The sequence below is a fragment of the Hippocampus guttulatus genome, chromosome 6, assembly GCF_054856545.1.
Source record: "Hippocampus guttulatus isolate MCC_2025c chromosome 6, RoL_Hgut_1.0, whole genome shotgun sequence".
In the NCBI taxonomy this organism is placed as follows: domain Eukaryota; kingdom Metazoa; phylum Chordata; class Actinopteri; order Syngnathiformes; family Syngnathidae; genus Hippocampus; species Hippocampus guttulatus.
In genome coordinates this window covers 25,495,288-25,522,404 of record NC_141266.1, presented here as the reverse complement: position 1 = coordinate 25,522,404, position 27,117 = coordinate 25,495,288, and the positions used below count along the sequence as shown (strand labels likewise).

General features: G+C 50.6%; 3 protein-coding genes and 1 long non-coding RNA gene across 9 annotated transcripts; 3 read left to right on the top strand and 1 right to left on the bottom strand.

Annotated features, from left to right (window-relative positions):
- Positions 1-270: 270 nt before the first annotated feature.
- On the top strand, positions 271-2,910 carry LOC147204422 (cornifelin homolog A-like). Its single transcript, XM_086112941.1, has 4 exons — positions 271-431; positions 1,576-1,699; positions 1,783-1,919; positions 2,594-2,910. Exons 2-4 carry the CDS (start codon positions 1,597-1,599, stop codon positions 2,696-2,698), a joined length of 345 nt encoding a protein of 114 aa, XP_085969067.1. The 5' UTR covers positions 271-431; positions 1,576-1,596; the 3' UTR covers positions 2,699-2,910.
- Positions 2,911-4,108: 1,198 nt separating this feature from the next.
- Positions 4,109-12,420, top strand: oscp1b (organic solute carrier partner 1b). Of its 6 annotated transcripts, none has more exons than XM_086112932.1 (10): positions 4,109-5,109; positions 5,657-5,811; positions 6,451-6,618; positions 6,694-6,774; positions 7,614-7,717; positions 8,691-8,819; positions 8,939-9,008; positions 9,634-9,916; positions 10,673-10,860; positions 12,200-12,420. In XM_086112932.1, exons 1-10 carry the CDS (start codon positions 4,998-5,000, stop codon positions 12,239-12,241), a joined length of 1,332 nt encoding a protein of 443 aa, XP_085969058.1. In that variant the 5' UTR covers positions 4,109-4,997; the 3' UTR covers positions 12,242-12,420. The 6 variants fall into 6 exon arrangements, 5 of the variants coding, with proteins under 5 accessions (XP_085969058.1, XP_085969057.1, XP_085969060.1 ...); XM_086112931.1 differs by lacking the exon at positions 12,200-12,420 and adding an exon at positions 11,242-11,656 and having other exon boundaries at positions 4,303-5,109; XR_015101126.1 differs by lacking the exon at positions 12,200-12,420 and adding an exon at positions 11,242-11,656 and having other exon boundaries at positions 4,304-5,109; positions 6,451-6,774; positions 9,634-9,773; positions 9,853-9,916.
- Positions 12,380-13,538, bottom strand: LOC147204420 (uncharacterized). The gene is made up of 2 exons (XR_015101127.1): positions 13,407-13,538; positions 12,380-12,669 (listed from the first exon to the last, which is right to left on the bottom strand). It is a non-coding gene; the product is annotated as an uncharacterized LOC147204420 (long non-coding RNA).
- A 5-nt stretch (positions 13,539-13,543) lies between these two features.
- stk40 (serine/threonine kinase 40) lies at positions 13,544-25,698 on the top strand. Its single transcript, XM_086112936.1, has 11 exons — positions 13,544-13,819; positions 18,489-18,624; positions 18,933-19,018; positions 19,603-19,746; positions 20,382-20,612; positions 20,680-20,732; positions 20,904-21,019; positions 21,357-21,501; positions 21,894-22,013; positions 22,514-22,598; positions 22,675-25,698. Exons 2-11 carry the CDS (start codon positions 18,498-18,500, stop codon positions 22,888-22,890), a joined length of 1,323 nt encoding a protein of 440 aa, XP_085969062.1. The 5' UTR covers positions 13,544-13,819; positions 18,489-18,497; the 3' UTR covers positions 22,891-25,698.
- Positions 25,699-27,117: the final 1,419 nt, after the last annotated feature.

The following is a 27,117-nucleotide window of genomic DNA, read 5'->3' as shown; positions in this document are numbered from 1 at the left end:
TCTGTACATGGAACAACATTTTTGGGGGGCGGCGGGTGACACTTACGGGCGTTCCCACTTGCTCGAAAGTGGCCGCCGATCTTCAACCGGCCTGGCTGATTAAATCACGGGAATTCTGCGCGCGGTGGCCTGCGCCGGCTGTTTCATTTCCTCCTTGATGGGTTTGTAAAGGCACTCCAGGAGCACCGGCGCGTGCATGCAAGCGGTTCCAAAGTCAAGGTGCCATCAGATGCCGCCTGCGCGCATGCGCAAGAAAAGCCAACCGGCAAACCAAAACCGTTTGGTTTGAGAATCGCCGCAGAGATCTCGTCATCCTCAGCCGTTTTCATTTCGGCAATAAGTGTGTCTCCACCAAACTTCCTGTGTGGCGTCAAGCTCAGCAGTTTGAGCGCGACCGGTGCGAGCACAGACGCGCGCCCGCCCGTCTTCTGGTAAGTCGCATCGCGTTTTGACCACCGTGCAACATATGAAAGGATTGAATGCTCATCCATGTCATGAATTTGCTGTCTAACCTTCTCATGCATGTTTCTCGAGTCGTTTTTTGGGATCACCGTAATACCTTGCTATGATCAAAAACACATCTTGCAATATTGCACTTGACCAGTATTATGAGAAAGGAGTTCACTTTTAATGTTAACGATGGAAAATATTCTATTAGGTCAATGGTGGGGGGGGGGGGGGGGGCAAAACATCGACACGTGAATTGGATGGTGAAGATTAAAGTTCTTACATTTAGGACCATAAATGTCTTCAAAAAATGTCAGTTATCGATACATAAATATCCATGCTGTATATGCGTTTTATATTTGTTTTTTAAAATGTCAAAGCATACACATTTTTATTTCGTATATTACAATGCTAAATGTATTACAAAGGATGTTGATGCGAAAGAAATAGTCAAAAATATATACGGCTGTTATTTACTGTACATGTTTAAATATATATATATACACGCATACATTTTCGGTGGAAAGTTAGCAATTGGAAGAAAAAATATGTCATGTTCTGCTTTTCACGGTTCAATATGTTTGATGAATGAGATTGATGGGAGAGAAATAGAATTCGAATGGCTGTTGGTTGACTTTTTATTACGATGCTTGTTTTTATTTTCCGTTTCGGTGATTTTTCAATATTTTCGGAGGTACTTTATTCAGAGATATTCTGCATTGTGACTAATTGTCATGTTAGTAATCAAAATGTATGTACCGGTAAAAAAAAAAAGTATGTTGAAAAACGTCTGATATAAACAGAGGTTGGGGGGGGTGAAATTATATTTATGGGATGATCATTGAAGTATTTTGATTCATTTCACCAAAAATATATCAAGAGTGATGCACAAGGGCAGTGCTCGTCTGCCGACTGCACAAATGACACCGGGCCTCATCGTTAGCCACTCTGTCGTGTGCAAATCATGAGCAGAGCGCAACAACAATGTGGCAGAAGTCACATTCAGGTCGTCTTTTTTTTTTTTTTTTCTCCTGCAAAAAAAAAAAAAAGTGTAGCAATAGGAAATACGGCATGGTTTTCTGTCACCATTTGAAGAAAGCGAAACAACAAATGTAATGTCTCATCAAGGTATCAGAACCTGCGGCCCACATGTCCAACCCAGCGGTAACCAGCCAGCCCGGCTACGGCACCAACGTCCACACGGGACAGTGGAGCACGGGCCATTGCTCCTGCTACAACGATTTGTCCATTTGTGAGTGGAACGATTTGTCCGATTCTCATGTTGGACGATTGGGTCCTCGTCAATAGCACGATATGTCGCCCCCCACCCACCAGGTGCTGCCGGCTGCCTCTGCCCGTCCGTCCTGGCCTGCTACACGGCCGACAAATATGGCGAACACTGCTGCTTGGGCTGCGTGCCCGGCGGCTTGACGGCTTTGAGGACCCACATGAGGCTCACGTATGGCATCGAGGTATGTGGAAGTGAAGGAGAGGAAGAAATGCCTTTGATTTCACTCACGCCTTGCGCCAGAAAGGAAATGTGGCTCAACGGGGCGCAACTGAGAAAGTCCATCACACTTGAGTCATACGTGCACAGTTACAAGCGAGTTGCAAAATGCAAATCGTCCCAAATGTTCTTTGCGCTCCCACTCGTCGAAAACGCATTACAGGAATCCCTCGTTTTTCGCGGCCGACGGGGACCAGAAACCCCCCGTGAAAGGTCAAAACGTCCCCCCCGAGGGATTTTTGTGGATTTGTGTGTGGATACCAGCCCGTTTCAAATATGGAAACAGGATTTGCACTTGATCAACTCGCGACGATTACAACAGTGACACACATATTTACTTCAATGTTCCCAAACCTCCTCCAGTACTTAACATTCCTCAAGATTTGCTCCCGAGAGAGGCAAAGAGACCGGTGCTGGTGGCGTAGAAGGCGGCTCTCGCTTGACTCTTCTGCTGGAGGCGCCGAGTAAAGTCTTGGCCTGCTCAAGTCTGATCCGGGAATGCTGAAGTAAAAAACAAAACAAAACAAAACATGAACTATTGCCAGAAGAGAGCAACCTTGACCGTTTCAACATTGACTGACAATGTGAGTGATTAAAAGGAGACTTTTGCGTGATGTGGGCCCTTTCATCTTTTCACAGGGGACTATTTGCAATGACGCACTCATGTCGTTTTTCTGCGGCCCCTGCGAGTTGTGCAGAATGGCCAGAGAGATACGCATCCGGAGTGGAGAAACTTCAGCGTAATAGCAACAGCACGTCAAAGGAATGGTGGTCATCCCCCAGAGAAAGGATTCAGTCAAGACTGGGAGGGGGGGGGTTCAACAAATGATTATCTGGGGCAAGGGTTGTCGGTTCACACCCTTAAGATTCTCTTTGATTGACTAAAGATGCATGTAAATGAAATGTCACGTTGGCAACGTGATCATAATAAAGATTCGTTTGTGTGCTTGAATGCACTCAAGTACCAACCCAACATCTGGGGGGGTGGGGGGTGCATGGTGTGTTTTGATTATTTCCATAAATGACCAATTTCATAATTTGCTCTTATTTACCAATTGGTTTTAAAGAAAAGTAAGATTAACATTTTTTTTCATACATTGTTTTTGCTCCCAAAAAAAAATGACAAAAAATTTTGGGACAACATATTCAAAAACGTATTGAGAACTAAATGCAGTACCTCTAATAAAGTTTACGTTCAGATTTAAATACAGTATACACATTGCATACATGATTAAAAAGATAAAAATGAATTAAATACAGTCATTACAAATATACTTATTATGCAGGATATTAATTTTAACTTGAGTAATGAAGTTTGTAATGAAAGATAATACAATACAATACAATACAATACATGCTGATTTATATAGCGCTTTCACAACAGCGACAGCTGTAACAAAGCGCTTCACAAAACAGTTAACATAAAGTAAAATAATAAACACAACACATAACATAAAACACGGACAGTCGTGCAGTCCTAACCACTTTTCCGTCACACGCTTTGTTGTTTGAAGCAGTTTCAGATGAAAGAGGAGAGAATCAAAGTGTCCTTTAACCAGTGGATCAGAGACGTCATGCTCAAAATGTGCACACGTCGGCTACAAGCTAAGTTTCAAAGTCAACAAGAAGCTGTAGCAGATTGGTTCACTTCTCCTGTCCCATGGAAATCCATTTCAATTCCAAGCGGCGACTCACGGTTCCAAATACGCATCCTCTCTCCTCATCCTCAACTTCAGCAGCCATCCATCCAGCCGCACCAACGCCGACTGTCCAACAGCGCCGATATAGCCACTGAACAAAACGGGGTTGTGAAAAATGCTGCCCATTACAGGCGCAAAAAACACAAGCACCCCAGGTATGTCCAGCACCGACAGTCAATGGCGGCGACATTCCTCCAAATCAACATCTGTGCCGGTACAGGCGTGCTGCCGAGAAGGCGCAACCACCAAGCACAGATACTTCTCCTTTGACGAATGTCGTGGCCAAAAAGCGCTGAAAACAGTCCATATCAGGTCCACACGATGAAACAACAAACAACATGTGACAAAACAAAAGACAAAAATACCAAAAAAGAACAAAAAAGCAAGGCTCTTGAAGAGCACTTGCTGAAGGCTGCCTACTCGGGCGCCATCTTGGAATAAATCTTGGAATAATAGTGTATAATATGTTGGAGAAGTTCAATACTTTTCTAGTAATGCAACGGAGAGGTTTAAATGACATTTTTAACACCCAAATAATTTTGTATAATTGAATACATAGCTATATTCATTTGTTTGCATGACATGTTCACATGAATTATAATAATAATTTTGTTCAACACTAATTTTAGGGGGCGGCCCGGTAGTCCAGTGGTTAGCACGTCGGCTTCACAGTGCAGAGGTACCGGGTTCGATTCCAGCTCCGGCCTCCCTGTGTGGAGTTTGCATGTTCTCCCCGGGCCTGCGTGGGTTTTCTCCGGGTGCTCCGGTTTCCTCCCACATTCCAAAAACATGCATGGCAGGCTGTTTGGACGTTCTAAATTGTCCCTGGGTGTGAGTGTGGGCATGGATGGTTGTTCGTCTCTGTGTGCCCTGTGATTGGCTGGCAACTGATTCAGGGTGTCCCTCGCCTACTGCCCGAAGACGGCTGGGATAGGCTCCAGCACCCCCCGCGACCCTAGTGAGGATCAAGCGGTTCGGAAAATGGATGGATGGACTAAATTTAGGCTGTAGAGAAAAAAAAACCCCAAAGCAATTCCAAAACTTTAGAGCACATGAATAATTCTCCCTTGTTTGATCCTTGAATTTGTACGTATTCTAAATAAAACAAAACGGGATGAGTCCCCAATCCGTGCTACTGTATGCTAATCGGAGCGTTGTCGTCCTCTACCGCGCAACTTCCTGTGTGATGACGTCCATCGCTCTGATTGGCTACTTTCTCGGTGGCCTGGCAACGGGCGCAGGAGGCATTCTAGCAAGCGATCTCCTGTCGGCCGTCGTGAGCTCGCCGCAATCCCGAGCTCTTTGTTTTTGTTGGCCGTTCCAGATTTTTTCCAGGTTCCAACATGTCGTCGAGGACTCTCCCGTTGCTCTTTATCAATCTCGGTGGAGAAATGCTTTATATTCTGGACCAGCGGCTACGAGCTCAAAACATCCCCGCCGACAAAGCAAAGAAAGGTGCCGAGCTTTTTTTTTGGGCTCCGCGACAACAAACGACCGCTTAAAGATCGAAACGCGACACACCGAGGCGTATTGTCTGTTCGTCTCTGTACTCTTTGATGTACTGTATTGGTTGCCCCTTCACCGGAGCGGAATGCGAGGCGTCCTGACGACAAAATGTGACGCCCGTCTCGCTTCGATGGGCATCAACAAGAGCCCCTTTGGAATTTGGCTATCGCCTCAAAGGCTCTCGTTCTTTTCTTTTGGATTTGGCTTCGAAATGCGGATCGACCACTCGCGCTCCCTTCGATCCCCACAGATGTCAGCTTTTGTCAACAACGGTGGAATATGGCGGCGTCAGTGATCAGAGTAAAGGAGTCACGTGTTGCGGCGCTCGATTTGACACGCGGAGGCCACTGTTGGCGGAAAATCGGTATTTGAGTCCCGGTGCGCTAGAAACGGGGCTGTGGCAACTTTCCGGCGTTTTGCCCACCCCAGTCGCGATGTGACGTAGGCTCGATGGCGATCGCTCCCTGAACCTCTTTTGCCTTCATTCCCCGACCAGTCATGAATGACATCATCACCACCATGTTTAACAAGAAGTTCCTGGAGGAGCTTTTCAAGCCGCAGGAGCCGTATTCCAAGAAGGCGCTGCGCACCGTCTTCGACCGGCTGGCCCACGCTTCCATCATGAGGCTCAACCAAGCCAGCATGGACAAGGTGCGCCGCGTGACGTCGCGCCATGTTGCTCCTTTTAGCGCGCGTACTTTCAGAAGAGAAGAAACCCTTGAGGTGTCTCACGATGGAGAATTTACGGCAGCAAAATGATGAAAGGGAGAAGTAGAAGAAGAAAAAGCACATCAAGAAATAGAAATAGTAGCATATTAGAAATGTGTGACTGGGGGTGAGTCCAGGTTTTCAGGTCTGCGTTCAATAGGGGATGTCGTGTCAATACACTGCGCCAAAGCGATGGATTTTTCGGTCACGACCCAACGTGTCATCTGGAGTAGATCTGCATGGATTCACCTTAGTTTCACATCGCGGCTTCAGCGATGCCCGTCCAGCGCATTGCAATCCATCTAGATACTCTTTGCAACGATAAGAAGCTTCTGAATCTGGTCGGCAAGTATTGATTCCGTTGCTTTCACGTGCACAGTGCGGATCAAAACCAGATGGGACCGTTTTACACACCCGCTTTTTGATTCCAGTCCCATTTCCCCCCGCAGATCTCTATCAGATCCGGATTCAGTTTAGTTTTGCACGACATCTTTGAACCGTGGCCACCACGCTACATAGATTTCACCCCCTCTCCTAAATGCGTACTGTGACTCAGATCTGGGTGCTTTCCTATTTTTGCAGCTGTACGACTTGATGACCATGGCCTTCAAGTACCAAGTTCTCCTCTGTCCTCGGCCCCGAGACCTGCTCCTGGTTTCCTTCAACCACATGGACGCCATCAAGGAGTTTGTCAAGGACACGGCTTGCATTTTGGCTCAGGTGGACGAGACGTATCGGCAGCTCATCGAGGTGCGCCGTCGCTTTGCGTGTCGTGGGGATTCGGATGGGGCTCCGACGGAAGCTGACCTCATTTCTTCCTTTCAGATGTACACGCCGTTAGCCGGCGGCGAATTCCAGTTGATTCGGCAAACTCTTCTGATCTTCTTTCAGGACATGCACATCAGGGTAAGTGTCGGTAGAACGATTTTGCACGGCATGCGCTCAATGCATTCAGTGTTGAATGGGGACGGGGCCCTGCCGCCGACGGCGAAAGGCCAACGGTCATTCACGCTTCTCCAAAAAGTGACCGACTAATTGTCCACGGGTGCCGCACGTTGACGGCAATATTTCTGGGAGCCATCCATCCGCTGTTTATTCCAAAGAGCTGCCAACGGAAAGGCCCCATCCCCTCTGAGCTTTGTCCTCGCTGCCTCTAATAGTGTCTGGTAGCTTCTTTTCATGAAAATTCAAGAAATTGAGTGTCATCCAGGTCTGGATTTCCTCTAAGGCTAGGCAATGTCCTCAGTGGGGAAACTGTCTATTTTTCTATTTGGGACATCGATCCGACAGTCGTCCCCACAGCAGTGGAAGGAAATGCCATGTTTCTTTCCAAAGTGAGCAAATGCGGTGTGAACAGCAGAGGCCCCGGGATTGCGCCCCGTGGAACACCACACGCCTCCGGGCCAAAGAGGAAAAGCACCATGCAGACTGCGATGGACGCAAATCTCCAAAGCTAGCACGCCCGCGGATTCCCTCGAAGGATAGAAAATGGAGCGCGTAGGCCTAAACACTTGCACGTACAACACTATTCATACTAATCCTACTTCTTCTAAGTATTTTCGAGGTGGCACTTGGTGTAAAAAGGTTGTGACCCACTGGTCTCAATGAAGCTGGTCTATCGACTTGAAGAAAGTTCCTTGGACTCCCCCCAGAAAAGGAAAAAAACCCACCAAAAAAACTAACGAGCGCAGGCGTTGACCTCACAGCCGATAATTCTCATTGATTTGTGCTCTCTTGTGTGCCAGGTGTCCATTTTCCTCAAAGACAAAGTGCAGAACTCCAATGGTCGATTTGCGCTCCCCATCAGCGGTCCCGTGCCCCACGGGACACAAATTCCCAGCTGGATAAGGTGACACCGACACAAACCTCGTCATCTAAGCCGTGGATTGAAAGCACCCCTCCCCACCTCCAAATCGCGGGTGGCGGTGGCATGAAGTCAACGAGTGCAACTGTGACGGCGGGCTTCAAAGCGGCTTTGAGGAAATGGCCAGCTCAAAAAGGCATTTCATTGGATGTCGAATTTCACGGGGCGGGGGTCCTTCCCCGCGTTTGCCTTCCATATTCTTTGTCGGGATGCTGCCGCGTGGGCTCACCTGCCGCTAATCGCATTACTCTCCTTCCTCGGCCTTTGCATTCTAACTTTAGACCTGCTGTGCGTTTTGATGCCGTCGCTCGCTCCAGGCTAGCGCACATGCAAGCGGGAATCCAAACCGAGTTAGAGAGACAAAAAGTGGCTTTGGTGTCAGAATGCGGGGACTAGACTGCAGTCCCGACCCGTCCCCCGTTGAAGATGCGTGGCCCGTTATGATGCGCAAAATACGACAACAGTTGATGCTGTACAGAACGGCAAAGAATTGCACCTACGAAGCTTCGACAATTAGTGTCCAAAGGTTTTTTGAATGTTGTTCAAGGAAAGGGTGATAGAACGGTGGTTGTCGTGTGCCTGTCCGGGCTTTTTTGGGGGCCATCAAATTCAAAGGTAATGATTATTTGCTTTAAAAAAGCTTGAAGATGACATATCTTGTCATCGTTGCGTATTCAATGAAATCGAGGTTGAAATCGTTGTTTTCTGCTTTGATTGATGTTCAACACAAGGTCCCAACTTCATTGGAATTGGCTTTGCAGTTCCTTGGCACCAAAGTTCAAATTCAAAACGACAAACTGTGACTTGCGTATATGGGAAAAACTGTGATTCAATACATATTTCAAGATGTTTGCGGGGGGGGTTCATTTGAAGTGCAAGCAAATCAACACAGGAAATATTTCGCAGTGAGAATAAGTATTACTTTTGGATTTCTTCTTTTTTTTTGTGGCTATCCCAGGATGTATAGCTGCACTGGCCAAGAGATGAGCGGGCTGCAGTTCAATAATGGCGGAAACTACACGGCTGCACTCTGCCAAGGATCCTTTGAGCTTTTCGGCGACAGGGTCACCAAACTGGGCACAAACATGTAAGACTTTTCAACACACGCGCGCGCACACAAAACATGATAACATGATAACGGGGTTGGTACCTTGCGTCTTGGCTGTCTGATCAGTGAAGTACCTTTCCTCCGGTGTGGCCTCACAGGTACAGCGTGTGCCGTCCGGTGGAAACTCACATGTCGGGAACCTCCAAGCGCTCTGCTCAGCACACCAAGGTAAAAAAAAAAAAAACAATCCACACACTCCAAGCTTGTCGTTCTCGTGAACAAAATCACTCAAACCAAAATGGGAAACATTTTCATGAGCGGAATAGTATACAACTGAAAATGCCTTGGAAGAAAAAGGAACAATAACATTTATAAAGCCATTCTATCATTTTCGTGAAAATGTCCTCGGTTTTTGTCTTTTGTCAATTCACATCATACATGAGCTTTTGGCGTTTTGATTTCAATACCGCCGTAGCTCCGAAAAAAGAAAGCTCAGTCGTTTGAGAGCCGTAGCGACTTGACTACACAATAATTAGCAACAAAAATGTCTTTTTGGGATGTCTTGCACTCGACAAATGCTCCATATATTAACTCATTCAGTAGCAGCCAATTCTGGACCGAGTCTGAAAAGACGTTCAAAAACGTCTTTGGGAGTGAATGAGTTAAAGAAAAGCCACTAAAGCTAACGCTGAAACAAAACTAAAAGGAGGCATTTTCAAATATAAAATAAACCAACGTTGTCTGAGAACGATCTCAAATTGAAAAAAGAAAAAAAAAGTCATAATGAAAGAAGTAGAAAATATGACATCCCTTGTACACCCGCACAAAGTGTGAACGGTTGCGTTGCGGACAGGTCAACCTGGTTCCCAACCCTCTGGCTAAAGAAGAGCTCAACCTCTTAGCCAAACTCATGGGAGGCCTGGAAGTCCCGAAGGCCGGCAGTGCCGAGAGCGGCTTCCGGGTCAACCTGTTTGCCACCGACGAGGAAGAAGAGTGGGTACCTTGCCCCCGAAGCTCATTTCTTGTATTCAAGACACACCACGTTTTGTTGTTGTTGTCGTCGTCGCCACAGGGAAGCGTTGCTGTCCAGGCCGGACGAACTGTCATACGGATTCATAAACATCCAAGCTACAAAGGTACCGCTTGTCCCACATCCGTCACTCACCGCGCCTTTTAAGATCCAAAAGCACTCCAAACCGTAGACCCGACAATTGAAACGTGAGGATGGCGACCTCAAGTGGACAAAATCCGAAGCCAAACATTTGATCGTGTTCTTCACTCATTTTCTCTGCCGGCTATTTTCGTCCATTTGGACTCATTTTTGAAGGCCGGCAGAAAATGGAGTTCTCCAGCTACATACGCACGGAAGCTACCAGGGGTCGGGGAGAGGGGGGGGGGGTGTACATTTCTACCTTTTACCATTCTTTAGTAAACAGCAGTTGGTAAGGTTCTCAAAAAATACTCGTTTCCAAGGAAAATTCTGAGAGCTTTTTTTGAAAGGATGCATTTCGAGCAATACTTATACTTTGATGCAATTTTTTTTTTGATACCTCAAATATCGAAACAATGCTTTCCTACTAAGTAACAACACCAAAAATGTCACTTTGACTGCAAAATAAACACGGCACAGATACATGGACTTTTCATAAATGTTGAACTTGATCCCCGTTCTCGGCGCCACACTGCTTTCGCACGCCCCCTCGTCACGTGGGGCCACCGTGCTGTCCGCGCACGCACTCACGCGATGTGTGCAACTTCAAAGCCACTCCTGAAAACGGCCAAAACGTCACTTTGCGTTTTGGCGCCCAATGATCGGGTTTTCAGTCACGTTATTTGAAATGTTGGCCGAAAATGAGTGAAGCGGTTCTTCGGGGCAACTCTCCCCCCCACAGGACCAAACCGCCAACGCCGAGCTGGCCAAGATCATGGGGGAATTCGGCCAGTCTCGGGAGTCGCCCGCCAATGCCGGCAGCAAAGGGGACGACCTGCTGGCCATGATGGACGGCCTGTGACGCCGTCGGACCCCTCCCTCTCCGACCCCCCTTTTTCCTCCCGACGTTGGGATTTTGTGTCCTTTGGGGTACGTTCCGCAAAATGACCCGCGGCCATTTGACATTCACAGTCAAACGCGTTACCGGGCTTTCCCAAGCCAAACGACAGAGACAATGCCGGGCATTTCATTCCAGAATTTGGGGCGGAATTTCGGCACCAACGTTTTTGTCAAAGGACCTTTTATTTGAGCGTTTCCCCAAAACTCCGACATCGTATCATTTTGGTCGTCCGACTCAACTCGATCGAGATGAGATTTCATTGCAGACACTCGGGCGCCGAATAAGTCATTTACAACGGAATCAAGTTCGATGCTATTTCGACAGCTTTGTCGCAAAATCCAGACGGGTAGAAACCCAAAAATGTACTTGACACCAGACTTGCAATACACGGTTTGGCTTTCCTTCCCCAGCACGCGTCCCGTTCCGGACACGACGCCGAGAGCGTATCCGCTTCCCGCTTCTGCGTTTGAAAGGATGCGGTGCGGGGAACCCGCAAAAAGCCAAGTGCTCTTTTGGAAGCCGATCGTAATCCGGGTTCCGTGCCGCGATGGCCCCGTCGGCCGCCGGCCCAATTTCAACGGATGGTTGACGTCCGTCGTCGTCCGTGGCGGTGAACGAGTACGGAGTGAGGTTGGTCGTTTTACACGACGATGTGGAGGATTATGGGGCGCAAGTCCGCAAATGACAGGAGAATTTGTCGGTGGTTCGTCGCATTGTCAATCGGTTTTATTGATCGGATTTATGTACTGTGTTCCGTGATGTGCGCCGTTTTGCAATGTAGCTGTTCCAAAACAAGTACAAATAAATGTACATTGTGCAAATGTGCTTTGCGCTTCTTCTTTTTTTCTCCCCCGTTTTTGCTTGTGAGGGTTAAGCGGTTGGGTTTTGGTCATTTGGGTTCAGGGATTCGGTTTGAGTTTCTAGGTCTGGAGTAGGAGGGCCGGTCTGAGATTTGGGATGAGTTCTGGTTGGGCTAATGTATCTGTATTTGGATCTGCGTTCAAATCAGGTTCGCGCTCTGTCAGGGTTAGTTCCGGTTTGGGGTTTTGTCTTGGTTGAATATCTCGTGTCAGATTAGTTCCGGATTAGTGTGAGTTCCGCTTTGGCATTAGCCCTAGTTTTGGCCAAGTGAATCTGGGATCGTTCATTCCGTTTGGGATGAAGGGGCCCGGACAGGCTTTGTTTAGGGGAGGGAGACTTATGGTGTAGTTCTGGCTATGTGTGTGTGTGTGTGTGGGGGGGGGGGGGGGGGGGTTCTGGTTTGAAGTTCCCCTTTGCTCGGCGTTAGCGGGTATTAGTAGGCTACCAATTATTGAGAAATGCTTGCCAATGGAGGGCGCTATTGTAATAGTTTCCTGTTTATTGTAGGCACGGTGGCGTCATTGGCCTTTCATGAGCTCTTCTCATTGACCACATTTAAAGGAGCCCGCCTCCCATTTCGTCTACAACCCAGCCAACTCATAAGGGAGACAGACAACGAGGATGAAGTTACCAGCATGCAAAATGGGACCTGCAAAGTCACGCGTGCGTGACTGGGAAAGGAAAAGATAAGATAAGAAAAACCTTTATTAGTCTCGCAATGGAGAAATTCCCGATTCACAGCAGCAAAGTTATGAAAGGAAGAAGTAGAACAACAAAATATAGGCGCTGCCGGAAAGGCAGCCACTCACGCGGCGCCATTTTGAAGTCAAAATAACACAACACAACACATAGGACACAGACAGTCGTGCGATCTTCACCACTTTTCTGCACGCCAAAACGAGTCCGGATTGGATCATGGACATCGCCGCTCGGCACATCCCTTGTGACCTTGGCAAAGAGGACGACAAACCCCCAACCTGCGCTGACGGACAGACAAACAAACAAAAGTATTCAACTGTAGCACTACCGTTGTCAAATTCAAGGCCCCTGGGCCTGATCCGGCCTGCAACTCAAGTGCGTCTTATTTCATGCTGTCACCGTTGATGCAATTCAACTCATGAATTCATCATTTCTGCTTTATACACGCAAGCGCGCGCGCGCGCACACACACAAACACAAAGTGTCGGGCAGGCATGACTCTAAACACCCTTAATGTGGCCTGGGGCCAATGCACTGCTGAATCACAGTGACTTAAATAAGGGCTCTGCCATTTCCTTTTGTTGTGGCTTGTGCTTGGAATTGAGACTTTGAGAAGCTTTTATTTTTTTAGCACTGCCTTTTAGTCACTGTCATTCAAAACTGAGTCATTGAGTAACTAAAAGTTTTTTTTACAGAATTGAATTGTAAAGCGTATAGAACTTTGTCCTGTCAACATATAAATACGTATCATCCATTATAAAGTTAAATACATTTTAAAAAATGTTGAACAAAACATTTGCGGAATTGACTGCGAAAACGTTGTTTATCAACCTTAAGTCTAAATGATGAGAAATAAAATATTTCAGCGATTGCATTTAACCAGCCATCTGTGCGTGTGTGTGCGCGCGTGCGTGTGCCTGTGAGTGGGTGCGTGCGCGCGTTTGTGTGCGTGTGTGCGCGTGTGCGTTTGTGTGTGTGTGCGCGCGCGCGTGTGTGTGAAACAGGCTACACAAACCGTTTTAATCGTTTGTACACGATGACGTAATCCCATCCTGTTCCATTACGTAAATCGAAAAAAATGTCATCATCGGCGATCTGCCAGACCATGATTGGCCGAGGCAGGCTGTCAATCTTGTCAAAAGCCTGTGCGTCACTTCCGTTGTCAGGTGGCGCTGTCGCTGTGGAAAGATGCGATCGGCGGCGAGCTAGCAGGCTTTTCTTCCCGAATCGCTGCTCCTTCGGAGGCTTCGAGCGGCCAACCGAACCGCGGCGCTCCGTCCGGAGCCGTCGACAAGCAGAGACGTCGCCCCCCCCCCCCCCCCCCGCCGCGAGAAATGTCGACGCTGTGAGGGCGGAGGACGACGCCGAGACTTTTTTTTCTTTTCTTTTTTCTTTTTTTTTTTTTTGACCCGGCGGTTTCGGCTCGAGGTGAGCTAGCTTGAGTTAGCTTCGTGCTAGCCAGCTGTACCGTTTCCTATTTTGTTTAAATGGCCTCTCCCCTCAACTTGATGCTTGTCGGTCATACCTTTGCCAACCCCGAGAAATGGAGTCAACGTGCTAAACGAAGCATTGTTTCACGCCGACTAAGTAGTTTGCAGGGAAAACTTGCTAGTGCAGCGTGTCCTCTTTGTGTGTTCGCCTGCCCGTGTCGGAGGCTCCAAGCGAAGCGATTGTTAACTTTCAGTCAAATGGAAGTTGACCTCTTTTTAAAATGGAATATTTCTCCGTAACACTAACCAACACCGGTGGCGGTGTAAGGGGGCGATTTTGCCGCAGAGTTAAACAACTCGCTTTCGAAATGTTCGTGGGACACTTTATTAGGTACGGCTACATTGTCATCTTAAATCCATCAATGGCAACGGCTCACTAAACATATCATCGTTATCCTTATTATTTCCAGTCATGATGCAAATTAAAAGTAAAACTCATCCCCCCAAGTAATTGCTTAGGTACGAAGAGAAAAAAAAGCTCAGTGCTATAACTCAATTGAAAAAAAAAAGAAAGAATGCACCATGGGGGTTCAATCCACGAAACTATCCATTAGGAACGCGCTACTTAACCTATAATTGAGAAATCGTTCGACTACAACATTTACCCACTTGCAGACAATCAGAAATTCTCCTTAAATAATGTTTGTGGGTGTGCAATTTTGAAACGTTGGCTTCAATGTGAACATTTTTAGGCAGATGAGACCCGGTGACATGACCGTTGGCCTTTCACCATCCATCCATCCGTTTTCTATCCCGACTTGGGTTGCTGGTGAGCCGGCGCTCGTCCGTGAAACGAGCTTTGTATGCCGCCGAGGAGCTAAGTTTAGCCTGAGCTCTGAGTGGAAGAGTGTCCATCAGCTGTCAGGCCTCTCCGTTTTGCGTGCGTCGTGTAAGATTAACTTGAAACTGGAGTCAAATGTTGTTGTCGTTTGTGCTTCGGTCAAGTCCCGAAGTATTGGGACACGGGCAGTTCTTATCTTTTTGGAATGAAATGAGCCCAGGTGTGCTTTCACGGCACGTTGAGCCTGCGTTTCACTTGCCGAAGGGAAAGCGCTCCAAGAAGGAGCGGGAACTGAAGACGCTCGGAGGGGAGGACGGGCAGAGTGCGACCGGGGATGAATAGCGCCGTCCGGTGACGTCTCTTCCTTGCGGACTAGCTGCTGTAATTGACTCCGAAGCATTCGCAGCCGAGCGCGGGAGCGTGCAAGTTTGATTAGTGGCTGTTCGTCAGTCCCCTTTACTTTGGGTCCCTGCAAAAGTGGGAGGCATCGAAGCAAACGATAGCCTCAAATTCAAGCGGAAAGGTCTGCGCTTGAAGCGCACCTGCTTCGTTGACCGAGTCGAGTCGTCGTTGTAAAGGAGCATCCCTTCAACCGCTTTCAAGACGACGGGGCGGCGGAAACCAGCGTCCGCCGCGCGACTTCACCCGCGTTGCCGAGGCCCGTCTCCGTCGCGGCTCGGATGCAACCTCGGAAGGTGGAAAATTGACGAGTCCGCCGGCGACTAACTGCAGGGCGGGAGAAGCGCGTGCCAATTCCTTCGCCTGCGGCTTGCCGCTCGTTGCGGTGGGGCCGCTTGTTATCGGTTCGTCGCTCGGCGCCATACTCGGAGAAGAAAAGTTGTCGGAGGAACTAAAAATGCCACCCAATCGGTCGTTCGCGATCGATCGAAATGCTCAAAACGCTCTTCCGCGGAGCATCGTTGCTCTTTGACCCAAGAAGAAGAAAGCTCTCCATGATTTGACAGAATTTTGAATGGGGTCAACGAATAGCAAAATACTCCATCGCTGCGGTCTGAGGAGAGGTTGGTTGATTTTGCGCCGCTCACACGAGGCCACCGAGCGGATGGAATGACCGGGAGGTCGAAAAAAATGCCGGCTCTGGTGTCGCCTTCGGCAGAACGTGGCCTTCATTTTCTTTCGGGCTCCAACAACATTGCGTCATTCATTATTATCACCTCGGCCTATTTATTTATTTTTTTTGGACAAAGTCCTCCAGGCGGATCGAGTTGACCGCCTCAGGTGCTCGTTGGGATTCTATTTCTGGGAGATGGGCGTGTCCCGCGGGCGCTGGCATCACGATGCCTCTCCCAACCCGTCGAGCTCCCTCCCTCTTTCACCGCAGCGTGATTGACGAGATTATTTTTTTTTGGGTGTTGTATGGGCATGCTGTCACCGCGCCGATGTCGGCCAGGCCGTCGCGCGCTTGCCCTTTGCTTTTTATAAACCGCCGCGGGGGGGTTGCCGAGCCGTGTCGCCTTAAGGAGCCGATTGCTTTGTTGAATCATTGACCCCGCCCCCGAGGCGCGGGCGGGACAACGTCGCTCAAGTCTTGTCGTTTGCTCACCTGCTGCCAAGTGGCAAAGGCGCTTCTTTTCTTCTTTGAACGAAGCTCTCGGCCAAAAACGCATCCATTCGTTTTGTTTTGGGAGTTTTTTTGCATCGTTGGCAAGGAAATCTGTCAACGCCGCGCATGTCGCCTACGACGAGATGAGTTCACATCTCGCGATCGAGACTATGCGGCCGACAAACGCTGACCCGGTCCCAAGAATTGGCCGCGTTCGAAGTCGCTCATGACTCGACGTGCTAATCGAGGCCGTTTGCGAGCAAATTCTGTTGCGGAACGGATCCTGCGGCTTGCTTGTTGTAGTTTCTCCGCCGAAATAACCTGCCGGCTTTTAGGGCGACGCAAACGCAACGATCCACGCGGTGTTCAGTTCCCGCCGAGCGTTCGTCTCGCCGCTGTCCACTTTTACAGGAGATGGCCTCATCCCGAAGATCCGGCGCCCTCTGCGAATGAAAGGAGAGTGAAGAGGATCTTTTTTTTTCGACGTGACTTGGCGCTCTTTGCCGGCGTGACTCGGCGCCGCGGGGGCCGTCTGTCGAAAAGCCTCGGCTCATCGGGGGCGCCGGGCGGTGACTCGCGGGGACCGGGGACAGATGGGCGAGAGGCGCGACGGCGACGCGGTCGGTCGGCTGTCTGGGATCGGCCAAAAAGAAAAACTGGCGGGTGGCGCGCGACGCCTCGATGGGAAAGGAGAATCCCGGATGATTCCGAGGGCGGCCCGTTACTTTGTCTCGCTCGGCCTCCTAAAAATGGCCGCGTGCCGTTGAATCTGTTTTTTATTACCGTCCTTGGATTGTGCTGGCGTGAGTCACGCTTCCTCCGCGCCTCGAATGCGCGCCGAATTAACTGTACGCGGCGAAGGCCGCGTTATTGCGGGCCGTACGTTCCCGACCAGGTGGAAAATTGCAAATGAAAAAAACAGTTTTGGAACGCTCAACGCGCTTTTCAACAGAACGCCGCCCGAAAAACAAATTGCCCGTCTATAATGTAGAGCGCAGAAATGTCCAATACGTCGCGGTCCCAAGTCCAGCGTGAGGGCTGTTTTCATTTAATATGAAATGTCTTTGTGTTAGTGCATCCTGTCAGTTTCACTTCCACCGGCCTCCCCCTTCATCTCGTTTGGCGCGATGACAAACTAAATGCGATGTCGGACCCCAAACGAAACGGTCGGCCTTGCGCCCGCGCGGCAGGCGCCAAATCGGCCCCGCTTGCCGTTCGGCTTCTGTCGGCGCGGCCGTCCGTTGGATTCTCTCCCATTGTGAACGTGACCTCGGCGTTGTCACAGCCGATTGTTGACGCTGGTGTTGTTCGTTCCGTGCGATTTGGGGGTCGCTTGAAAGGAACGTGGAAGCGGACCGAAAAAAAAAACAACCCAAATTGCAATCTTGGCATTCCGTCGGAATTGGCTACTTTGACGTCGTGCGAGTTCGATTCCACGACGGGACACGCAAACGAGTGTCAAGAAACCACGGCCGACGTTTTGCTTCAACGCCATCGTGTGAGGTTGATTTTTTTGGGGGGCGGGGGGGCTTTGCATCGGTCCTTCCCAGACCTATTCGGCTTCGACATGTTGTCTGATTTGCCACTAAATTTGAAGGACGGACGGACACTTGTCACTCTCCTTGATAGCTGGCAAAATGAGGAAACTAAATGTTGTCGGTCGTGCACGTCGCCCCCTCCCCTCCCGGCCCCATTTTTCCCCCACAGGCATCCGCAGGTATGCCCTTTGTCATACTTTCAAGCTTCCAGAGCCGGTTTGGCACGCGCGTCGCCGCTCGGGGCCGCGTTTGGTGTCATCGCCCGAACATTCAAACGCGTATCTCCGTCCGCCGGTCAAAAGCGGTGAGTCATCGCTCTCCTTACTTCCCCGTTACGGGAAGCCGGCGTTGCGTCACGGCGCGGGAACGCGCTCGACAAAGCATAGCGGTACCTCTCCGCGCGCGGCGGCGCCGTGTCACGCCGTCGCGGGCGTTTTGAATTTTGAATGGATTTTTTGCCGCCGTTGTTTTGTTTTTTTTTGTTCCGGCATAGCCGAGGGCCTCGTCGGCCTCGTAGCTGCGCGCTTGTCGCGCCGCGGCAGGTGAGATTTTCTGATGAAATGTGCGGCTAAAGAGTGGACGGAACAGGAAAGCGGAGGGACGGAATCAAAAGAGTGGCGGCGGGGGGGCGTTTCCTGGCGAATCGGGCGATTGTTTGATTGTCGGCGTTGGGCTGCCGCCGCTCGTCCCAATGTGATTTTTTTCTTCTTCCCTTCCCTCGCAGAGCTCCGGTATGTCCAAGCGACGTGCGTCGGAGAGAGCGGCCGGAGAGACGTCGGGCAGGGCCGGCAAGCCGCAGTGTCCGGTGTACGCCGGCATATCTGGCGGCAACGCCAAGCGAGCTGGGCCCTTTGTCCTGGGTAAGGGAAGCGCCGTGGACAATTACAAGCTGGAGCTTCCTAATAGGCAAAGTCTGAGTGAGTGAATGAGAACTGAAGTGGGGGGGTTGGTGATTTTGGCCCATCCGGGGAGCGTACGCAAGGTGGACTTTCTCCTGACGAGTGTCGTTTGCACGACGAGCCACCCGCGGAGGGCCAAACTAAACCTTGAGCCGTGCGGGAATGCTCATGGCCATGGGCAGCCTGCGTTTCATTTCTTATTTTTAATGAGCACATTGCCGGCCGGCCTTTCCGTCATGCGAGCGTTTTGTTTTTGTTTTTTGCCGCAGGGCCTCGTCTCGGCAACTCGCCAGTGCCCAGCATCGTGCAGTGTCTGGCCAGGAAGGATGGCAGCGACGATTTCTACCAGCTCAAAGTAAGTCACCTGCAAACTTGGAGGTCAAATGTCATTCGGTGAGCGTGCCAACTTTTCACCTTTTTTTTTTTTTTTTAATGGCCTGGCATGAACAAACCAGTCTGCGCGCGCTTGCTTAACGGGGGGGGCTCGCGCTAGGTTACACAAACAAGGAGCGGTTGAGAGGGGAGGGGGTGGAAGGTCAAACTCTCGAGAGAACCCCCGTGCTCCGACGAGTGGGGCCGGACGGAACGGATGACTGGCAAGCTGGAAAATAACAACAATAATAATAATAATAATTGCATGAGGTGAAAAGCAATTGTAAATAGCACTGCGATTTATCCCTTTTGTATTTCTATTGCACTTAATTGAACGGCGTTTTTTTCTTCTTTCTTCTTTCTACCCGCATTCTTGCTGCTTGGAGGCTGTAAATGTCCCCAGTGCGGGACAAATAAAGGATATGTTAAGCCATTTTGGGACTCGAGCGTCCTCGCGTAGTGGAGGCTCACCGCGCGACGGCCACCTACGGAGGATGGACTTGAACTCTCCCTAAAGCTGCCCTGCTCATGATGGATTTCTTCCCTCCCCGCTGCCGTTTTGCGCAGATCCTGACGCTGGAGGAGCGAGCCGACTCCGCCGGCGAGACGCAGGAGGAGAGGCAGGGCAAGATGCTGCTGCACACCGAGTATTCCCTCCTGTCGCTGCTGCACAACCAGGACGGCGTGGTCCACCATCACGGCCTCTTCCAGGTCGCCCCAGCGAAGCGCTTTGATTGGTCGCGATGTCGAGCCGGCGCGGCATCCGCTTCGGGGAGATGACCGCGGAACGCTTCCCGTTGACTCATTCGAATGCTTTTCTTCAGGAGGAGTCACGGCCTCGTCGATCCGCCGTCATTCACGTTTCGCGGCCTCGTGCCCTCGCCCCCTCCCGCACCCGCCCTTCCCGTCGGCCTCCCTCGTCGCTTTGTTATTGTTCCGTCGATTCGCCGGCGGCGCACCGACCTGCGCTTTGATTCCTTTGCGTCCGCCATATTGATCGGATTACGGTTGCGTCCACGTCAGGAGATCAGGAAGCTTTCAGAGGTGCCGGCTAGAGCTGGGGGGGGGGTGCAGACGTAACACAGTTAGAGCAACTGCTAGTGGAAGTCAGAACACGACACATACCTTTTGTTTTGAAATATCTGAACGCTAAGGTCATGACAAAAACAAAAAAAAAAGTGGGCACACCCTGCGGACGTCCTCTAATGACGCGGTCGCGGGATGATGCCTTGCCGTGCGCTTTGCCTCTTTGCCGGCGTTGTGCGTCCGAAGCAAAGGTGGCTCAACGCTGCGTTCCCGCTAAGGTTTAACCCCCCCCCCCCCCCCCCCCCCCGTCGCGCTTGCAGGACCGGGCCTACGAAATCGCAGAGGACCCGGAGGCCAACAAGTTGCGCAAGATGAAGAAGCGGATCTGCCTGGTGCTGGACTGCCTGTGCGCGCACGACTTCAGCGACAAGACGGCCGACCTGATCAACCTGCAGCACTACGTCATCAAGGAGAAGCGGCTGGGCGAGCGCGAGGCCATCGTCATCTTCTACGACGTGGTGCGGGTGCGCGTGGTGGAGGCCCTGCATAAGGTCAGCTTTCAAATGTGGCCGGGGCGGATGTGGCGCGCCGCGGTCCTGACGGCCCTTTTTTCCGCAGAAGAACATCGTGCACCGAGACCTCAAGCTGGGAAACATGGTGCTGAACAAACGGTAAGAGGGGCGGCGAAGCGCCCCACCCGCGTCGCGTTCTCGTCCCGCTCGTAGGGACGCTCATTGGCCGGCTTCCCGCGGAACCGAGCCGGTCGCCTCGCCGGATTTCAGATTTCGCGCCGAGCGGCTTTTATTGTTTGGCGCCATCCACTCGTTTGCTTGTTCTTGCAGGACGCACAGAATCACCGTCACCAACTTCTGCTTAGGGAAACACCTGGTGAGTGAGGACGACCTGCTCAAAGACCAGAGAGGAAGCCCCGCCTACATCAGCCCGGACGTGCTCAGCGGTGAGCGTCCCGGCGAAGCGACTCGGGAGTTGCCTCCGGGGCGGTTGCGCAACGCCTCTGGCCCTCGCCGCTTGTTTTTCCGTCCTCGGGGCGGGGCGCGGTTTAGCGGGACGGGACAAAAGAATATCTCGAGTTTGGGTTTTTTCGCTTTTCCACATTTGCCTTTTTGCGAAAAGGTTCGCGACGGGATTTGGCGCCGGACTCATCGGAAATCTTCCCTCTTATTGTCCCAATCTGTCCAAGCGTTTGTCCCGATCCGATCCCTTGAAATGGACGCGGATGTTTGCGGCTGAAAGCGTTGAAAGGCCCGGCCGGCGGGGTTGTGCCCTTTTTCCAGGTCGCCCGTACCGCGGCAAGCCCAGCGACATGTGGGCTCTCGGCGTGGTGCTGTTCACCATGCTCTACGGCCAGTTCCCCTTCTACGACAGCATACCTCAAGAGCTCTTCCGCAAAATCAAGGCCGCCGAGTACTCGGTCCCAGAGTGAGTCCCCGGGCGGGATCCCGCCGCGGTAAGGCTTTCGGGTGAAATTCCGGGATGGCGCGCGAATGCCCGGCAAGTGGACTTAATCGGACCTTCCCCGCACGCGCGCCGCGCGTTTGGAAGGACGTCCGCTTGGATGACTTCCCGGTGGCGGTTGAGACGCAAGAGCGAGCCGCCGTGTCGCCCCAAGACGTACGATGGATGCGGGCCGGTTACGGTGCACTTCGGGTTCCCCCTGAAATTTCACCTGAAAGCAATCTCTCTCTCTCTCTCTCTCTCTCTCTCTTTTTGTTCACGGAGCACTGAGAGGAACTCCCAAAGTGCTCCACGTCCTCAAAAGTTGACTTGCGTCTCACGTCAATACACTTGCCCCCCCCCCCCCCCCCCCGCAGAGATGGCCGCGTATCCGACAACACGGTGTGTCTGATCCGAAAACTGCTGGTGCTCGACCCTCAGCAGAGGCTGACCGCCAGCGAGGTGCTGGAGTCGCTCGGTGACATCATCGCCTCGTGGTACGCGCACCCCCTCCCTGGACAGCCAGCGGCTCTTTGCGTCACCGCTCTGACAACTTCAATCAATGAGCGGATTTGCATCCAAAGTCGCGGCGCGCCGTTTGGAATGCAGCTCTGTCGTTAAAGCGAGGACTTGGGCGTAACCGTCATGGCCACCAGAGTGGAACGTTTGCCCTCGTTACACGCCCGTTGAGCTTTCGTGATCCAATATCTTCCATGATTCCGTAAATGAATCCGATTGCATTGATGTCACATATTCCCGGAACCGATTCTTGTTTATTTCGTATTGTTTCGACATTAACTCATTCAGCACCGGCCGATTCTAGCCCAAGTCTGAAAAGACGTTTAAAAACGTCTTTGGGAGTGAATGAGTTAAAAAAAACAACCGAGACAGAACTGAACTCCAACTGAGCAGTGAAACAATGGCCCGATGATGAAAATAGTGGCACGGCGTGACAACCCGGGAGTGGTCGATTCATTTCAGCTCCTCGAAATTGCAGGCAGTCCGTTTCGTCGCTGAGCGGCCCGCTTCAGGTGGTTCCGGACATTGACGATCAGGTCAACCACTCGGAGCATCTGCAGGAGGTAAAAGGAGCGCGAGGCCGGCTCAAGTTGTTATCGGGGGGTGTCGGTCTTGATGGGAGTCTTTGGTTTCCTCCAGGCCAAAGTGACGGAGGAGTCGTCGCAGTACGAGTTTGAGAACTACATGCGCCAGCAGCTGCTGCTGGCCGAGGAGAAGAACACCTTCCACGAGGCCAAGAGCTTCCTCAAGCGTCACTTCGACAGCCTGCCGCCGGTGCGGCGGCTGGGCCACGACGCCCAGCCCGTCAGCCCGCTGGACGCCGCCATCCTGGCGCAGCGCTTCCTGCGCAAGTAGTCGGTGCGGCCGCGCCGGGCTCGGGGCCGAGCCGCCGCCGCCGCGTCTCTCTCTCGGTCCGCCCTCTCGTCACTGTGCAAGCCCTCGTCGGCGCCGTCGCCGCGTATTCCGGAGCGGCCGAGCCGAGCCCTACGGGACGGCCGTCGTGTAGCGGCGCCTCCGCCTCCGCCTTCCCGCCACGCCTCCTTCCTTCCACTGTCGCCCCCCCTTCGGACAACCTTCAAGTCAATCTACCTCTCCGTCTCTTCCTCCGTGTTGGTAAACCACGCTCACTGTTCTGCGAAGCCACCGGCGACGTTGGCGTTTTCCCCGTCGCGCCGCGGGGAAAGAAACGACAAACCCTCTCCAGTTTTGGACGGAATAAGCTTTTTTTTTTTTTGTCTTTGGTTTTGTTTCTTTTTAGCATTATGACCTCGGAGTAGCATTTGTAATATCCTATTGAAGACGGACATTATGGGAGCACACGTCGGTGCCGGTCGTCTGGTCCCTGCGGAGATCTCTTTCCTAGCATCGGGCAGCTAGCGTGCGGAAAGCCTGGAAGTCGCCACGCCAAGACCCCCCGTGTTGGACGCAGTTGGGGGAGAGGGGGAACGCCACGCAACCGGTACCCGGCGCCTCATCGGGATTTGGCGTGGCTTCCAGGTAGTCTGACGAAGACCAGATGAAAAGTGAGCTTTTGTTTCCAGTATGAATGTGAACGACACTTTGACATGTTTGCATAGCCAAGTGCGCACGCGCGCGCGTCTCAAGCCAGGCCCGCCGAGCCGGCGGCCATCTTTAAGCTATCCTCCGGTCTCTCGATACTTTTCCGCAGCGTGCTACGAGCTCGGCTCTGCGAAAACCCTCCAAATCCATGCGGCGTTCAATGCAAATTTAATCCAAGACCGTGTCAGGGACAGATTAAGTTGGCATTGGCTCTGTTTTTCTTTGGGGGGGGGGGGGGTATTTTTAATTTCAAGCTATGTATCGGTAAATGGGTCACCTCCAAGAGGGCAGCATTTAAAAAAAAAAAAAAACAGCTGAGGGCCAAGTGGAGACTATGCGCAGCGCGCAACCGCGCCTTCCGGCGAGCATGTTCATTTTCTGGCATTTCTAACAAAGACTGTGGAGATGCGCAGCACTTACGTTTTTCCACCCGTTTCTAGCAACGCATCCTCGAACGGCGTCCTCAGTCTCCACTTGGCTGCGGTGGCCTGATTTCCCGCCTCCTTCAGTCTCCTCTCTGATCAAATCTGCCCCCTTTCCATGGCCGTGAATGCATTTGTGTTCTCTGGCGAAACAAAACCACAGCAACGGAAATCCGCCGCGCAGATTTGATCCAAGAGCAAAAGCGGATCTCCGGAGACTGCGGAGCAAGCGCTGAGCTTGTTTTGTCACTTCTAGCCGGTGGACCCCCGGAGTCCACGGCATCCGTAAGATGCCGTGGAGCAGAAATGGGACCCGGTGCTCATGGCGCGGAGAGCCAAGCGAGTACCGCGCGGTGGAAAAGCGTCCAAATAGTGTTTATTATCTGGCACACTGTGAAAAGCGGAGCAACACCGAGCTAGCCCTTGATTGTCTATTCACAGCCCCCCTCATGTACATGCATGTATTATTCCACTTTGTCGGTGCTCGGTGATCCACACTGTAATTAGTTTCCTTGTCTTGTTTTTGAATTTCACTTTGTTTTTTTCCGGTTGCCTTGGATTGCGGTGACTATTTACTGAATCAAGGTTCTTTTTTTTTTTTTTTTTTTTTTTTTGAGGTGAAGCTTCTCTTCAGCGACTTTGCCGCGGTCTCAATTAGGCTTCCTACTATTTATGTTTGCATCCCAACCTCATTCACTTACCATTTCAAGGTGGATTTATTTATTGTTCTCTCAGCTACGATCATGAAAAAGTAGCCCCCCCCCCCCTTCAACTCAACAAACTCAAATACATCATGTGCTTGCCATATCGCCACCGTTTAAGCTACTCTGCCTTATGCTTGGTTCTAATAATTAGTATTACTGATTTATTTTGTAAAAAGAAACTCAAGTGTACCTTTTTTTCTCCAGATTCATTAAAAAAAATCAGATTATTTCGTAGAATGATTTTGCATGATTTTTTTTCTTGAAATATTCCCCTCGGTTTCACAGCAATTGGAATCTTGAAATATTTGTCAAGTACTTCCACACCACACTAAGAAAAAGAACAAAATTGTACCGATATTTCCCTTCTTTTCCTCCCAATTTAATGGTTGTGGGTGGGGGGCGAGCACACACACACACACACAACCTTTTCCCCAAAATACGGATCAAAAGGCTTTCCCCGAGTTTGGGCCTCATTCTAATTTCAATGTATCGTCACCATATGTTGGAGCAAAATTGCTTCCAAAATATTTGTCATTTGGTTTCGTTCACTACATTGGTTTAAAATGTTTGAATCTAAAAACAACCAAATTGTATTTATTCCCTAGGCACCCCCTTCCCGGATGACATCATAAAATTTGATGAAACTCGTCATTTATGAGCAAAAATAAGTTTCCGCAAAGCTATTTTTCCCCCTCCTCACCAAAAACAAACAATTGACCTTTTTTAAGTAGCGCAACTTGATTTGAAGAAATATCTCCCCGGCCGCTTCTTTTGGGCATATTGCTGATGGCTTTCCGGCGTTCATTTGACAAAGTGGTTCCTGTCTTTCGTAAGCTGCTTGCTCACCAATGGGGCCACCTCGCAACTCATGAATGACGTTCTTGTACAGTTGGGATTTAAAGAAAGAAACGAACATATTTTTCTACTTCATCAGAAACTACACGCATGTCAGCAATAAACTTTGATATGGAAAATAAGTCTTGCGCCTTGTTTGGTGATTGCAAAGCTTTCTTTTGGCCAGCAGGTGGCAACGTTTCTCAAATGAGGTCTTCGATTCTGTACAGTACTTCAGATTTACAAGGAATCGCGCCGTTTATGTCTCGTGCGACGATTGGATCAAGTGAAATGCAATTAGGAGGAGTTACTTGAACGGAGGGTGAACCTTCGTCTATCGCGGGGGTTACGTTTCAACAAAAAGAACAAAACAAACCGATCCCCGCGATAGGCAAATCCGTGAAGTCGCCAGTGAAGGTGTTCTTGGGAGTTTAGAAAGACTTGACAATGTTCAACAAAGAGCCTTTGTCGTCCAGACTGATGAAGACCATTTGGGGGCAGTGGCGGTTCTGGGGGGGGGGGGGGGGCAGTGCCCCTGTAGCACCGATTCTGGCCCCCCCCCCTCCCCTCCGAGCGCAGATTACGCAGTCGTGCCGAGTCGCCGACGCGAAAGGTGGAACCAAAGTGCGTGATTTAACATTCTAGTCGGACCCTTTAGTGCGCTGCGCCATTTAAAAATGAGCGGGAAAATGAGAAGCAGTCCGCAGAGAAAGAAATTACCACGACACAAGTGCTATTTGCGCGTGTGTGCGTGCGTGTGTGTGTGCGCGCGCGTGTGTAACTTTTTTAGTCTCCCTTTTTATTTAACAGGATCAATATATCAGACATTGCCTTTTAAAATTTGGATAATGATATGCATGTAAAACATCTAGCTTCTTGCAATTTTTGTCCCCGGCAGGCTGCTACCATATCATCCCCTGGCTTGAATATTCTCAACAGATGGACACGGCGTATTGTTACGCTTGCAGACATTTTAGCCCTCCTAATACTGTTTTTTTCTCATCACTGTAATGTTATGACTACAATTTCAAAGTCTGAAGAAATAAAAAGTCAAATAAGATTTCGAATCTGTCTTTTTAGCCCTGGGTTGAATGTGCCCCCCCCATCAAAACCCCTGGCCCCAGCCCGGCCCCCTCAGTGAAATTGATCCAGAACCGCCCCTGTTTGGGGGTCCAATTCCACATTGTACAACATACCGACATGCATCTCAGCAACATGGCCACAAACGGAGATTGAGGAGTCAGCGGAAGAAATCGAATCGAAATCGCTCATTCCGCAAATTGTAGACATGGTTCAGCGGGCAGAATCAAGCACCTCCCGTGGCCATCTCAGTCCCCAGACCTCAAGCCCATTGAAAACCTGCGCAGCGAGTCAAAGAGGAGAGTGCGGGGGGGGGGGGGGGGGTGTCGATGGATGATTTCCACTGGATCGATGCTGCAAAGGCTCTACTTCGGCGGAAGAGCTCGCCATCTTGTGAAACCTTCTTGGACAGGACTCGGGTTCGTCAAGAGCCACATCCTCTCTCTTTTTTCACTTTTTCTCTCCCCCACACCTGATTCTGA

Coding starts and splice junctions, on each gene's coding strand:
- LOC147204422 (XM_086112941.1), top strand. CDS start 1,597: ATGTCCAACCCAGCGGTAACCAGCCAGCCCGGCTACGGCACCAACGTC. Junction 1,700..1,782: donor CTACAACGATTTGTCCATTT/GTGAGTGGAACG, acceptor CCCACCCACCAG/GTGCTGCCGGCTGCCTCTGC. Junction 1,920..2,593: donor GGCTCACGTATGGCATCGAG/GTATGTGGAAGT, acceptor ATCTTTTCACAG/GGGACTATTTGCAATGACGC.
- oscp1b (XM_086112931.1), top strand. CDS start 4,998: ATGTCGTCGAGGACTCTCCCGTTGCTCTTTATCAATCTCGGTGGAGAA. Junction 7,718..8,690: donor CAAATTCCCAGCTGGATAAG/GTGACACCGACA, acceptor TGGCTATCCCAG/GATGTATAGCTGCACTGGCC. Junction 8,820..8,938: donor ACCAAACTGGGCACAAACAT/GTAAGACTTTTC, acceptor GTGGCCTCACAG/GTACAGCGTGTGCCGTCCGG.
- stk40 (XM_086112936.1), top strand. CDS start 18,498: ATGTCCAAGCGACGTGCGTCGGAGAGAGCGGCCGGAGAGACGTCGGGC. Junction 19,019..19,602: donor ACGATTTCTACCAGCTCAAA/GTAAGTCACCTG, acceptor CGTTTTGCGCAG/ATCCTGACGCTGGAGGAGCG. Junction 22,599..22,674: donor ACTCGGAGCATCTGCAGGAG/GTAAAAGGAGCG, acceptor GGTTTCCTCCAG/GCCAAAGTGACGGAGGAGTC.